The 14,988-nt window shown below is 42.9% G+C and overlaps 1 protein-coding gene across 2 annotated transcripts in view; it reads left to right on the forward strand.

Moving 5' to 3' along the window:
* Window positions 1-14,988, forward strand: part of LOC124866243 (aldehyde dehydrogenase, mitochondrial-like) — a 59,564-nt gene that overhangs the window by 27,338 nt on the left and 17,238 nt on the right. For both annotated transcript variants that reach the window (XM_047361937.1, XM_047361938.1), the window contains exon 5: window positions 13,259-13,370. In XM_047361937.1, the coding sequence (XP_047217893.1) occupies window positions 13,259-13,370 (112 nt within the window). The remainder of the gene's footprint in view (window positions 1-13,258; window positions 13,371-14,988) is intronic.

The raw sequence follows: 14,988 nt of genomic DNA on the forward strand, positions 1-14,988 counted from the left end.
AGGGTCGTCAGGAGGTTCTTCATCTTGGGCGTTAAAAGTAGCCAAATAACTGAGAGGAATCATATCCGAATAAATCTCTGGCATGGTTGTCCTCTGGAATAGCCTGCTAATTCCAGTTGATCTGCTTCTTCAGTTCTGTCTACTCGTCCTTTGAGCAAGGTTTGATAAATAGGTGATGGTTAAGGCAATCCAGGTTCCAACCCCTTCCACACCCATGTCCACTGGTAGACTATTCAGTAGTCAGGTTGCATTTGTGGTCCTGCAAGGTTACATCCGTCTACGGCCCGCCTTTGTCTGTAGGTCTCATAAGCCAACCCTACTCACAGATTGACGTGTACAGCAGGTGGCTGTGAATCTTGAGTTCGACCCGATGGCTCGGCCGAGCCGGAATGGTACAGTGTGGATGTGGAGGGTTAGGGTAGACCGTGCTTTCTTTCACCGAAATGGGTAATTGGGTGTTGTTGAAGACATATCTACCAGGTTGGCGCTCTTTTCTCTTGACTTCTCTTGACATAGAAGGTGATATGGCCCAAATTACAGCTCCGGCCATTGAAACTTCATAATACATGCCTTGTAATGGTTCTTGATAATGTGGTCTCCATCTGATTCCCAGAACTGCTCCTTTCACTTCAAGGTGGACTGTATTGAATAACCATGGCAGGCTTTCGGGCCCTTCTGGTGAGAGTATAACTTGAGTGTCCAGCAGGTAACGCCCTTTGTTGCCAGGCGAGGACATTGTGCGATATGAGAGGAAAAAGTTACTTACACCCAAGGCAAGGTTTGGCCTTTTCCAGCATGGTCAGGCTTTTGCAGATCTGCTTTCCTCTGATACTCTATATTAGAGACAAAATAACTCTGAGTTTGGATAGAAAGGGGCAAAATCCGCTCTCGGTGTGTCCAGTAGAACTAATCCTGATGGCAATTTCAAATAGGGGATTCCATGCATCAGGCCATTCCAGGTGTTAGGCCCAATTTTAACTCTGTCATCAGTGTAGGAACCAGATGGGGAATAACATTCTTCCTTTTGTGTTTTCTTTTCCTTTGATGCTTGACAACTTTTGTCCCTATTTCCTGTCTGTCCGTCAATTCTTGTCCTTTTTTGTCCATTTACACTTCTGTGGCAAAGAGGGCCAAGGCCAGGAATGTGAGCGTTTATTCCTGTATGCTGCTGCAACTTCTGCTTTCTCAGGGTCTACGTTTTGTTGCTCTGAAATGAATGTTATTGCTCCGACGGTTTATACACCTCTAAATGGGACTACAACTATTTGCACTGCCAGTCATACTTTCTGGGTGGAGCTAAGGTCAGTGGGTGTGTCTGTCCAATGAGCCCCAGTACCTGGAATCTGTAACAACCTATCGCGATGCCAGTTTTCAGAGGTTACGATGAACTCTCCTATCTTCTGTTTGGGTCTGGCTCCATGGCTGCCCCAGGCATCTAAACTGGTGGTGTAGTAGTATAGCCCTGTACCCCTATCATCCCTTTCCTTGGGAGTGTTGGGCAAGTCTACCAGGGGGAGGTCTGGATTTGCAACAACTTCTAATATTAACTGCCCCCAGGTTGTCAACTCCCAGGGCCCAAACCATCCACTTGGCTGCGCCTGTTGTTCTTAATTGTCGTGAGGTTGTTCTAGTGCAGTGCCGACACCTTCGTGACCCTGATCTCTATACACTCGAAACACCAGGGGATTCTGTGTGGTGGTTAAAGGTGGGCGGCGCTGGTGGTGTAGAGGCGAAAGCGCGCGACCATATACAGAGTCTACAGTCCTCGAATGGCGGCTGTCCCAGGTTCGAGTCCCGGACCCGGAGACATTTACCGAATGTCTCCCCCTCTCTCTACCCCTCTTTCCTGTCCTACCTACTGTCAAAAAATGGAAAAATAAAGGCCACTAGTGCCGAAAATATCTCTTTAAAAGTGGGCGGCTTACCTGGCCAGAGGCTGGATCATAGGGCCAGGACTCCCTGATTGATGCTGTCAGCAGATCTGTTGGTCCCTCATCCAGGCCATCATTCAGGTGACCCCAACCTTCGGTTCCACACCTGGGTGGCCTGTCTATATGGTGCAGGCCTCCCTTCGTCAGGATGTGGTTTAAAGTATCTGAGTGGATCATAAAATCGCTTTACTTGCCACCCTTCTGCCTGAACCACCTGCATCAGCCTTCCTGATCTTGTCTGGGCTCCACAAGAGTCACAGTAATTAAGAAATGAACCGTCCTACAGGCAGGTACACTATCTTGGCCTTTCTTCACGCAGATCTCACTGGGTCACAAAGACCACTCTGGGGAGAGTGGTGATTTGGCACCCTCCACAAATGAAGATATCCGTTACCTTGACGGGTTTGTATGGCAGTTTGTCTAACTCGTCGCCACCAGTGTCTTGATGTAGTGGTTTCTCTCGTCCTGGTCCTTCCCAGCGGACTTTGAGCTGACTTGGGCCCGAGCAGATTGCGCAACAGTTAGTTCTTGACCTCTCGCCACCACAGCATTTAATCTTCTGTTGACAGGAATCCTTTTTTTAGCAAGTTCCAATTTCTTCAAGGCTCTTCCTGCCCAAAGCCTTGAAGTGGTTCTTCGAATGGCAACCACCCCATATACAGTGGCCAGTCTGATGTAGGGTGGCATGGTGCTTGGTTCACTGGCCATCTCTCTGGTTTCTGGTTATCCTTAGCTGAGAATTGGCTTGAGCTGTTCAACTCCTTGGATCCCTCTCTTCTGTAATAATACTGTGTTACGGTCTAATACTTGCTTCACAATGTCAGTGGTATCATACTTGGGTTTCACTGCTGTCGACACAGGGTGATCTCGTGCTCTCACCCACACTTGTTGTCCCTCACGGAATGGCACCTTAGGCGTTGGCTTCCCTGTTTTCTCATTGGAGCTCCGCCCCACTTCTTGTGAAGAAAATGGTAATTGGTTGAGTTCTGCTGCAGGGGAGGGTCTACTGACTCGAAGTCTGTCATTCAGTGCTTGCCCTATTTCTACAGCTTTGGTGCTCCAGTCACGAGAATTAGCATTTTTTGCTATCCAGTTTTTCACCAGACCTATGGTGCATTCCACCAGTCCGTTCGCTTGGGGAGTGTATGGTGGACAGTAAACTCTCATTACTCCATATCTCTGACACCAGTGATCAACCTGTGCGTTGCGAAAATGAGTCCCATTGTCCATTCGCAGTTCCTTAGGCACCCCAAGGGAACTACAGACCAGGAGGTATTTCTCACCTTTCTTCCCTGTTATCCCCATGGGGCTCGCGACATCCATGCACACGGAACCCCAGGGGATGGTGCTCTTGATGGTCAGTCCTTCCAGCCGCTGTCCACGTCGTCCTGCGTTATATTGACCACATACTTCACAGTCCCGTAGTACGCACCAGATCTATTTCATAGGGATCCAGAGCTCCTGCTCTTCCAGTTCTTTACGAGTAGGCAGCACGCCTAATCCACGTACACTTCAGGGACCGCCCGTCCTTGTGGCGTTCTGTCCCACTTCTCGATCCTGACAAAGACAACTTTTCTCTGTTGAACAAAGCGATCCACCTCATCGTTTCCACGCCAGTGAGCCCCTTGTCGGACATGGGCCCTCTGGTGTTCTACTTCCAGTTCCAGGCTCATTCTCAACTCGGCAATCTTCTTCCACAGATCATGATGGGCCACTAACGTTCCTTTGGTGCTTTCAAATCCATTTTCTTCCCAAATGGATAAGTCTTTGTTCAAGGCTTGTGCACAGTAGTGGCTGTCTGTGATTATCTTTGCTCTCTTGATTCTTCTTTTTATCAACTCCAACATTCTTTCCAGCACTGCTGTCACTTCTCCCGCCTGTGCACTACCGGGAGTTTTACCTTTCTGGCGGCAACTCTCTTGACCGTGCTGTTTGAGAATAAACCCCCAGTAGGCCATCTGATCCGGTCCTTTCTTCGACCCATCAGTGTATAGGACCCACTCTGGCGGCCTTTCTGTCACAGACGGCTCTAATGGTGTTTTCTTGTTGGCTGGTTGTGCTGGGCCAATCTCAAGGTCGGGGTCCAGCAGGATGTCTTCCCATCTTCCCCACCTTGTATTGGTTGCTTTTGTGCTTTCCATCGTCCCTTTCCTGAGATACTTGTGGACTTGGCTCTGAGTGATGATTTTAATCTGCTGTCCTTGTGTTAGGTCTTTTAAGGTGCTCCAGTATCTAGCAAGCACTGCCAACTCTTTTTCTTCTTGGGGGAATTTCTTCTCTACAGATGACAAAGTGTAACTCCACAAAGTTACTAACCCCCATTTTCATTGCTTACTTTCAGCATGGAGTCCTCATCTTCACAGCTGATCTCGGCCACCAACTTTTCAGTCGAGCTCCTCGGTTCTAATCTTACGGCTTCTTGGATCGCTTGTTTGAGCTTATCCAGGTCATTCTGGTTTGATGCAGTCCATGTCCAGTTTTTCTTTGTCATTTTTTCTTCTCCTTCTTCTTTCTTTATAAAACTGCCGGTCCAGATCATAAGAGATTACTGCTTGATCCATCTGTGGAACTGTTGTACATTGCATCAGAATTTCGGCAGAAGCGATCTCTCCTCTCCTCCCTTTGGTTACTTCTCGGAGGGACTTCACATATCTAGCTGGTGAGATTGTTTGCTTAAGAACATGCCACACCGGTGCAAGGCGCTGACCTCCATCCATGCGCAGTCTTGCTCTTCTGATCTGGGAGTTTTCATCATCCATGTCTTCCAACACCAACCTCCTATAATGGCTTTGAGCTGTTCCTTGCTTGTCTAAGGGATGGGCTGTTACATGGCTCAGCCACAATTTTTTAGTTTTGTCAATCTCAGTAGCGTTGGTAATCATCGGCCACACATCTTTGATGTAATCTTCACTACTTTCTTCTGATCTTTTCTTTCTAACTAAGGTCTTGATCTTTTTGTACTCACGAAAAACATCAGCTTCAGGGCTGGATGCCGTGGGTTGCTCAGACATTTTCCCTAAGGGCTTGCTTGTGGAGTGTGGTGCTGACGGCAGTGGAGGTTCTTCCTCTTCTTCCTCGGCTGACGGCTCATCAACCTGTCACTCGATCGCTTGTGCATACTTGTATGCAGCTTTCTTTAGTCTTCTTAACATCACATTATGCACAACTCCTACATAAGCGGTTCTGAACTTGCTGGTCAGGGGCTGATAAGTTGCTAGGGTGTGGTAGGATGGCATCATTAGGATGTTGGCCCATTCCCCAACTGTTGCTTTTACCCTGAGTTCGACTTTGTCTTCCAGGTGGTCAGCCCATACAGCCGGGATGTGGTAGTCTCTCTGTCCAGCTTCTGATATGAACGCTCGACGGCCATCATTCTCTTGAACCGGCCCCCATGTCAGGTCTCTGGCCATTCTTTCTGAGACCCGGTAGATGTCAAACACTTCCGCTGCTTTCTTTTCTCCTTTTCTCTGTCCTACTTTGAGTGGCTTGTGAGGGGTTGCCAGCTGCGCTGGGATTGAAAACAGGCTTTCACTGTCAGCACTCTCTGCTCCAGAGGTCTCATGTTCTGATGTTTCTGCTTCTTCCAAGCCACTGACTTCACTATCTTCTCTTTCTGGGTTCAGGGGCTCCATTTTGAATTTACTCAGGAGCTCATCTTTGACTGGACTTTGTTTTATCTTCTTCTTTGCTTTTAAATCTTTTGTTGGAACCAGCTCTGTTTTATCTAGATCTTCCAGGCTGCAATTAGCTAGGCTATGTTCCACAGCCTGCACAGAGGTTGAAGGGGCAGCTGCGTCTTTCTTTGCTGATTTTGGTCTTTTCTCCAGGCGGGACACTTGGTTGGTCTCACTCTTGTGCAGGTAGCATTTTTCATCAGGGTGTGGTTTGATTTCGTTCCCTTGTTGGATTCTTGGTATCTCTAAGTAAGGGGGATCTTTCAGCTTCTTCTCATCCATCCTTTCTACTAACGCCAGCTCTCTCTTCCTCCGACTCTCATGCTGGCTAAGGGAAGTAACGATGACTATTTCGGTCAGTGAGGCATCTGTCAGCAGATTCTTGACTACATGATGTGCTGTTGCAACGGCTACTTTTTCTGCCGACTCCCATGGCAGGTCATGTGATCTCAGTCTGTCTAGGCATATTGTTACCCTTCTCAGGCCGTGGTTGATGGCAGCATTCAGTCCTTCTTCCAGGACTACCTACATTTTCTCTCTATACTCTTTCAAGTCTTCTCCCTTTTTCTAAGCTGCAATGGGAGAGTGGATGACAGCATAATAAGTGAGGTCGGCCCCGCTAGTCAGATGCACTTTGCCTGCTTTGTTCTGGCTCACTTGTCTTCTCAGCTCTCGAACCTTTTTTTTTGTAATCTTCCCCTGCCTGGGCTCTTAACCTTTTCCTGAATTTGATATTGTGGATCTTAAAGTTGTCATTTGTGAAAACTAACAATCCGTCTCCCTCTATGTCCCAGGGGTCTCCGATAGCTTGGTAGAGTCGGGTCCCATTTTGCAGGGAAATTCGTCTTGCATCTAGTGGCATCGGGTCTAGGACTTTCCTCATCATGACTCTGTCTGACTTCTGACTAACCTTTCTTGGCTCTTTTTCTTGGAGATCTGTCTTTCTTGTCATTCTGAGTTGGTTACTGGTGCTGTTTTCTTTGGCTTCTTGTTCACATTGGAAGGTAAGGTCTCTTACTTTACTTTGTGTGGGGTCATGCTCCCTGTGGCTTGGGGTGTTGGCCATTCGTGGGAGTGTTTTCCTATCCACCAGCATAACCATCGACCAATGTCTTCCTTCTTCTGGACTACCTTGGGGCATGGCATCACGACCAGTCTAAATCTATGTTTTATCTCTGAACAATAGTATACTTCATCTCTTTGGAAGTGGTTAGTTAGCTGACTCACCAGTGTATCTTCTAGTTGCTCTTGGTTGAAACTCAGGAAAACTTTCTTTACTGATGAAGCCCATGTTTAATATCCGTCCCCACCTAGCAGCACCTCAGTAGGGAAGTGGTGTAGCTCTAACTGTGTTGATGTCGGTTGTTCTGTTGACCGGAGTGGTCCTTCAACTCCCCGCTCCGTCAGTTCCTGCATTTCAATCTCTTTGTCCATCGCTATGTCTTTGTCATCTCGAGTTGTCCGTCTCCAAAGCCTCTCGAGGTACCTTCGAGTAGGGATAGGTTCAGATCATTTGGCTACTAGCTTTACTGTCTGGGTCTGGTCAGTCTACCCTCAATAAAGCCCTATCCTCACCTGCACGCTATGCAGTTACTGCGAGGGTTGTGACTTATGGCCCTATCAGTCACAGACAACCTTACTCCCTTTCAGGCTGTCGGTCCAGGGTGCTCAGGCAGACACGTCTCTCTGCTGAGCATCCTTCTTCTGGGGCCCCTTTATCTCTGTCAGGGTCCCTATTCGGGCGCCACCTATTGTTGTCCGATGAGCTAACCCATCCCTCCTACATCCCCATGTCTAAAGGGATTGCTCAATCCAGCTCTCCATCTAACGGGTCCGGACTTCCCTAAACCTGAAAGATCTTACTAAGCAGGTTTACTGAAAGTTCTGTTTAAGCTGGTGTCGGGAAATGACTCGCCTAGCCTCTGACAGCCTTCATCCAAAAGTCTCGCCCTTCTTCAACTGGAGGTCCGGGCGACCGAGTAGCCTATCGCAGTCATCCACACCTTCGACAGTCACTTTTGTTCACGGCTGCTCATTCCCTAATTTACAACTGGCTCTTGGTATATGGGCTAGGTTAATTGTAGTACCTCAGCATGAGCCCCAAGGGCGCTGTTTTAACAAACTTGACTAAGGCAACCTATAAAAACCTCTTAAAATATTTTGGAACCAGGCAACAAGACTTTTTACCACCAATGAAAAACCAACAATAATAATTGAATGTCCACGATTTAACTAGAATTGTATATGCTTTCTTTAATTATTAATGCTTTTGCAGGGGTCAATAACAGCTTCAATTCGGCAACACGTAATAATTTCAATAATAGAAATAAATCAATCAATTCAGCCTGTCTTACCCTGATGCTGAAACTAATGAGTTTGGAGAGGCTTTGAAGACGGAGGCTCATCCATGCACCTGATGGAGAAGAATTATTCTGGTAACAATGAGTGGTTTCTTGAAGGGAATACGACTTAATCTTCAGTTTTCTTCCTTTAAGTGGCATGTACTCATGCTCCAGGCTTCAATGGTTACACAGGATTTTTGTTGTCATATGTCTCAGAGGACAGTAGTTTCCAGAGGCTGAAGAGTTGAAGGAAACCCAGAGACATAAATAAGGTTGGTTCAGGACTTCCAGAAGCCTGAAACTTAGAGCAATCAGCTGTTCACCGATCAAGTTCACTTCTGTTGTCTGGATAAAAAGGCTTTAGATGAAATCAGATTCTTAATCTTGAGACACAGTCCTTCTAAGGCAAACGGGTTGATCCTCTTATTAATGCAGTCGATCAGCTGGGCTGTGTCTCTGGTCCTCTGATTCATCTGTAGCATCTCTCCGATCTTGTTCGCTGGTCTTCAGCGAGGAAAACAACCAACTAGTTCCTCTATTCTTGCCCATTTTATAGAGCATTTCCACCAAACCCTTTGTGCTCATTGGCCAGTGGTTGTTGCCATGGCTGTCCCATTGGTCACCCATGACATAAGGTGATTTTCTGGAATTTCCCGAGTTGTGTCCATATCAGACATGCCATCATCACCTCAGTCCTGAGCTGTCTGCTGGCCTCTTCTTTGCCCTGCGTCCCCGCCTTAGTCATCAGTCTTGTGCTGTAAGCTGCAGTTCTCACTTCCCCAATTCCCGAACATCTGCTCTATCCCTGTCTCACTCAACGTTACACTTCCTCTTAAACAGAGGCTTTAATTCTTACATCAGTGCTGCTCAAACTTTTAGTTACAGCGTTTACTTCATTTACAATTTAAAACCATTACTTAAACTTCATCCTTTTTATTCATACACCACACAACATTATCTCTTTCATATATAGCTGATGGAAAATGTCAAACCTTAATGTTTTTTTTTTACTCTAATTCTCAGTTCTTAACCACATTTCAATCATACATCTTTTAACTTGTTAATCAAAGACTACTAATTTTATTCAATACATGTGAAAGAATATAAAATCATCATACATCATTTCTTTGGATACACTTGTTTATATTTTAGCAAAACACAAGACAGATAATATATGGCAGGAAATATTTGGCTCCACACAGGCCTCCAGGTTGTCAGTTCTAGAATATGAGAACATGCTTGTTTCACTCTCTAATGCTTCAACTGTGTATTTTAATAATTATTGCATGGATTACACAAAAGGATATTTATTGTAGTTTTTATGGATTTAACTGTAGCAGTTAATGAATGTTGCATGGATTACATGGAAAGATCTCACCTTATTTTGACAATATATATATATATATATTCACACACATATATAAAATGCACACGAACACTCAATGGGCAGTAGAGGAGAAGTTCATGAAGGCCTCTGGATCACCAAGGAAGTACTGACAAAAGCAAAACAGGGCTAATTAATGCCTGAATACCAAGTTTGAGAGAGGACACCCAGCTTCTCAAAGTAAGATAGCAGGGGGACCCATGTTATGTGGAATTTTAGGATCGATCCTCTAATGCAAAATCTTTATCTTTTCTAGCTTAAGGAATAAATTTGGGTCTTTCAACCAGCGGGAACTTTGGGTGGCAGTGCTGATTTTCCCAATTTCAAGTTTCTTCTCCGAGCAAGGAGAGTTGAGAAAGCCAGCACATTTTTTATATTATTTGGTATTGATACACCAGGTTGGATGTCCCTGCCAAAAGCTTTAGATAAAGTCTCAAATATTGTATTCCAGAAATTATGCAATTTTTTTACATGACCAAAACATGTGGGTTAGATCACCTTTAGCTGTTAGTTTCACTGACTGTAGGATAGATCCTATAGAGTCTGACTCTACTACAACCCCTGGCAAAAATTATGGAATCTCCAGCCTTGGAAGATGTTCATTCAGTTGTCTAATTTTGTTGAAAAAATTGTCCTTTAGGGTGTTTCTAACAGTCTGGTCACAAAAATTGACTCAATTTTCCTCCCATTTGTTACTCATTTGTTTTGTTGTGCGTTTTCTGTTTTCAAGGCTTATTGTTTTAAGTTTTCTGTCTTGACGTTTTGATGTCTTCCTTGGTCTACCAGTATGCTTGCCTTTAACAACCTTCCCATGTTGTTTGTACTTGGTTCAGATTTTGGACAGCCGACTGGGAACAACCAACATATTTTGCAACATTGTGTGATGATTTACTTTCTTCAGGAAGGTTTGATAATTCTGTAATTTGTTTCAGTTGACATCTCTCGTGTTGGTGCCATGATTCATTTCAGTCTACTTGGTGCAAAACCTCTCCAAGGTGTGATCACTCCTTTTTAACTGCCGACTAACAAGCAGCTCTAATCTGATGCAGGTGTTAGTTATGGGTAGGAAAATTTTCAGAGTGATTCCATATTTTATTCCCTCTGCTTGAGCTAAAAAAAGTGACTGCTGGCTCATTCTACAGAAATTTCCATTTTTCTGTCCATAATGTTTAAAGAAACATTACTTTTGAAAAAAATTTTTGTAACATTTGTTTTGTTCTTAAAATACATATTATTTGTACTATCAAACCATTTGGCACCACCAACTTGGTAATATTTGCTTTTTGATCAATTATTTAGAACTTCAACCACCGCAAAAGAGCTCGTCCCCACAGTCATTTATAGAGGGAAGTGCTTTACTTTGAGTTTAAAAAATGTGATTTTTCTGACATTCAAAATGCAAAAATGTATAAATAGCTATCAAATATATTATATAAATGACATATTAAAACAAAACGCCAAATTAATATTATAAAATATCTTCAAAGAGTAGTTGTCCCTTGCAGTAATGTCACTGGTGTTACCATGCATCAAAAGTCTTTTATTTTGGAAAAAGAAATCAAACTGATGACATCACTTGACTTCCTCTGACCTCTTTCCTAAAGATCTATGAAGAACTGCCATGGTACAAACACTGTCTATTTTCAGTTTTCAGTAATATTAACATTTATGTCATGATTTCAAATTAAGCTTTTAGTTGACGTCACTGGTGTGACCCACTTTATTGGCAGGGAATTGAAAACAAATTCAATGAAAATGTATAAAACTACATAATTTAGTGAATATATCATGATATACAACATGTGGTTTCATGCTCTGTAGCAGCCATTTTTTAAAATGCCTTTTCCATGAAAAGCGTCACTGGTGTTACCTTCGTTATGGGTAACACCAGTGACAACCAGTAAATTTAGACCAAACGCCATCAAAGACCATCACATTGGACAGTGGTGTGTTGTACATTATGATGACAAATCCTACCCTGGCATCATCCTGCAGCTGGAAGAATACAACAAAAGTCAAGTGCATGCACTGGAATGGACTTAATAAGTTCTTCTGGCCAAGCCCCAGAGATGATGTCAGCTGGTACAACAATGACCAGATCATGTGCCTGATCCCAGAGCCCTTGGCAGTCAATAAGCGTTCAGTGCAGATTGAGCAGCAGTTCTGGGAGTTCATCATGGCGAAGCTGGACAAGTGAAAAAAGTTGCCATGAACTGTAAATTGTTCCATGTTTGTTGGTGGAAACCCGACCACTTTTCTCTGTAGTAGTGAACAATTGAATCTTAATCTTAACTTTGTTAAACAGTTTAGTTGTTTGTTTATGGACTTCATGTGTTCTTAAACCTTTAATGATGTAAAAGTTTATTTGCTTTAAAATGAGAAATGAGAGAAATGAGAAATGTGTCACTGGTGTTACTCTGAGGTTTTTCTGATGTCATGTTCATAAAATGTTATATTTCACATAATTTTACATCTATACATTTTATTTCACTCATAAGTTAAGATTTTAAAGAGTGCATCATTCATTGTTTATATAAGATTTTTCCAATGGACTGAACTTATATAGCACTTTTCCAGTCATACAGACCGCTCAAAGCGCTTTACACTAGCGCCACATTCACCCAATCGCACTCACTAACACTCACACATTCATACACCAATACGCAGATCGGTAGGCAACTTGAGGTTAAGTGCCTTGCCCAGGGGCACATCGACATATGGCAGGAGGAAGCTGGAATTGAACCCACAACCTTCTGATTGCAAGATGACTACTCTTCCTACTGAGCCACAGTCACCAATATTTTCATTGTTGTAGCAAATACATGGTAGCGCAAATAAATTAAAGTTATTCAATCACACTTTTAACAAGCCTTAATACATTTTTAAATACAGTCAACTGGTTGCATTGCATTGTCACTATTCTTGTTTGACTCGTGACTTCATGTGCTGACGAGATTGAGACAATAATGTTATGAAAAAACGTATGGTAACACCAGTGACAAAAAAGTCGGTTCACATGGTATTTAGATGAATGAAATTAATTAATCTTTCCTTTGTGTATTCATAAAGTCAATGATTTATGTAACAATGTAGTCCAAGTTTAAATGTTAGAAAAATAAAAATAAAATTAAGACATCTTGCCATTCCAAACGTGGATGTTTCTGTAGAATGATCCTTCTACTGGCTACAACAATGTTTTTTTCTTGATTTCTTTTAGTGTTTCTTAAAACTGGAAAGTTGCCACTTAGAATGACTAGTTTGTGTCATGACTGTGATCTGCTTTTTTTGCCAAAATTAAACAACTCAGTTTAATATCCTTGTACATCCTCCGAGACTGGTGATTCCATCATTTTTGCCAGGGGTTGTATAATGGATTTGATGGAGAACCTTAAATTGAATTAGTCCAAGGCGAACACATGAGGTTGACCCATTTACTCTATATAGTGTACAATCCCAGGTTTCATCAGTTACTCTCAAGTTTTTGAGAGTAACTTTGAGGGATGAAGTTTTTCTAGTTATCACTAAATGAAGTTCTATGTTAGTCTTATATTTGGACTGGATAATAGGTTTTAGCCAGTGAAATTCAAAGAATCTATTTTTTAATAATGCCATATGACTACCGAAAAATTGAAAGAACTTCCTTCTTAATGCTGTGTCTCAGCTCCCTAGCTGGTTTTGAATAAGGACTTTTACCTGGATTACCTGGCAAGGGCAGAATTTACGGTTTAATTCACCATGGCAAGTCATCGAGCTTCTAAAATGTCAATCCATGTTTGACTGTGTGTATCGCACAAACCTATTATATCTTTTTTTTTGTTTATTAAAACGTATTTGGTCTAAAATATTTAGTTGTTGGAAGGGGATGAAAACAGAATAAATCTGTTTTATACACCACTGTATACTGCATTAGAATGTTTTTGTGTTTAGGTACTATGCAGGTTGGGCGGACAAGTGGGAAGGAAAGACCATCCCTGTTGATGGAGATTACTTCACCTATACCAGACATGAACCTGTTGGAGTCTGTGGACAGATCATACCTGTATGTATGTTTATACACTTTATGTATGCATAGTTACAAGTCCCTTGTGATATCCTTGTATACTCTAATCTGAGGAAGTTGATCTCAGTTTATGTTCTTTCTGTCTGACTTAGTGTTGAACGTGTCAGTGTTTTTCTCAGTTTAAATCCTTCTAATAGTGTCACTGACAAAACAATTCACACCAGATGTCTGTAAGAACCCCAATAATCCACACATACATAATACTCAACTTAAATTATTCTACAAATGAAGTTATGGGTACCAGGCATGGAAAGCCAGCTGAAATCTAACGTTCTTGCTGATATGCGCAAATCACTATAAGTTGGTTTAATTTTGAATGATGGCCTAGAAAAAGAGTATACCAAAGTATTGCACAGCACACTATAGTTGATCTAGGGAAAGAAAACATCACAAATAAAGCTTGTCTAAAGTTGGCTGTTGAAAATTTGGAGAATCCAATGAAATACTGGGAGGATAGATACTAGCCATATACTGGAGGGGAAGCTCAATTTCAAGATTGCTCATTTCGCTGTCAATCAAAAAGGGATTCAGCCTCAGACAGATCATCCAATCATCATGCAGAAGCTGAGCATCCGGGCCAACCCACTACCCCATAGACTCCCAGAGACGCTGAGCGTCCGATGGGCGGGACAAAGCCCAGCATTTTGCTTCACTATTGAACTCACTGTTTAAAGCACTGTGAAGCTGCAGGAATGAGTGAGAGGAAAGCCGTGTCGTTACCAGTGATAAGAAGCTGATTCTGAACAAAAGTTGAGCGCGTTGTAGCGCATATTTAGTCAATGACATGTACACACAACAGTATATATTTGATCACTTATTTTTTTACATTTTAGGGGAAGCTGAGCTTCCCTTGCAGTCTTAGAGCAATCGCCACTGCATTGCACATAGCATACATTATATTGCCAAAAGTATTTGCCGGTGGAAGATCATGATTTAACCTCTGGGGACAGAAAAGAGTTTTCTCATGATTTAAATGAGTTTTCCAATAAGTGGACTCGTGCCTGTGGTGGTGGATCAAGTTGGAATGAGTCATATGAGAACCCTGTGTGCTTCTCCTGGTCCCTAGGGGTTGACACAGAGTTAGAAGGGAGGGTAGTGCAGATCAGGTTGGAAGGCTGCTCCCTCCATCCACCAGGAGCACTTGCACCTGCTGAGTCCAGCACTTGGTCATCTTGGTGGTTGTCCACTGCAATGGGGTTTGGTAGGACACCACTGGACACTATCGGACCATCAGGGTAATACTTGCAATTTGGGTTGTGATACACCCCCTTTTACAGCAGGTGGATAATAAATCCTGTTCTTTACAGAACATAAAACAAACTCATAAACTTCCTGAATATAAGTATGCATCAAGATCTTAGGTCAGACACTAAAATTAACTGCAAAGTAATTTCAGTTTCAAATTGTGGTCTTACACAAAACACAGCCTCTGGATCCAGATGAGCAGCAAACTGGGCAGTGAGATTAACTGTGAAGTTAAACCAAGTCTCAAGCTAATGCTCACACAGAATAAACCAGACTTAGTGAAAACATCTAAAATTTTGCCTAAGCAGTGGAGTTGATTGTTACTAGCAAGGAGGAGTTATTAACTTTGACA

Source organism: Girardinichthys multiradiatus, chromosome 3 (genome assembly GCF_021462225.1).
Source record: "Girardinichthys multiradiatus isolate DD_20200921_A chromosome 3, DD_fGirMul_XY1, whole genome shotgun sequence".
Lineage (NCBI taxonomy): Eukaryota > Metazoa > Chordata > Actinopteri > Cyprinodontiformes > Goodeidae > Girardinichthys > Girardinichthys multiradiatus.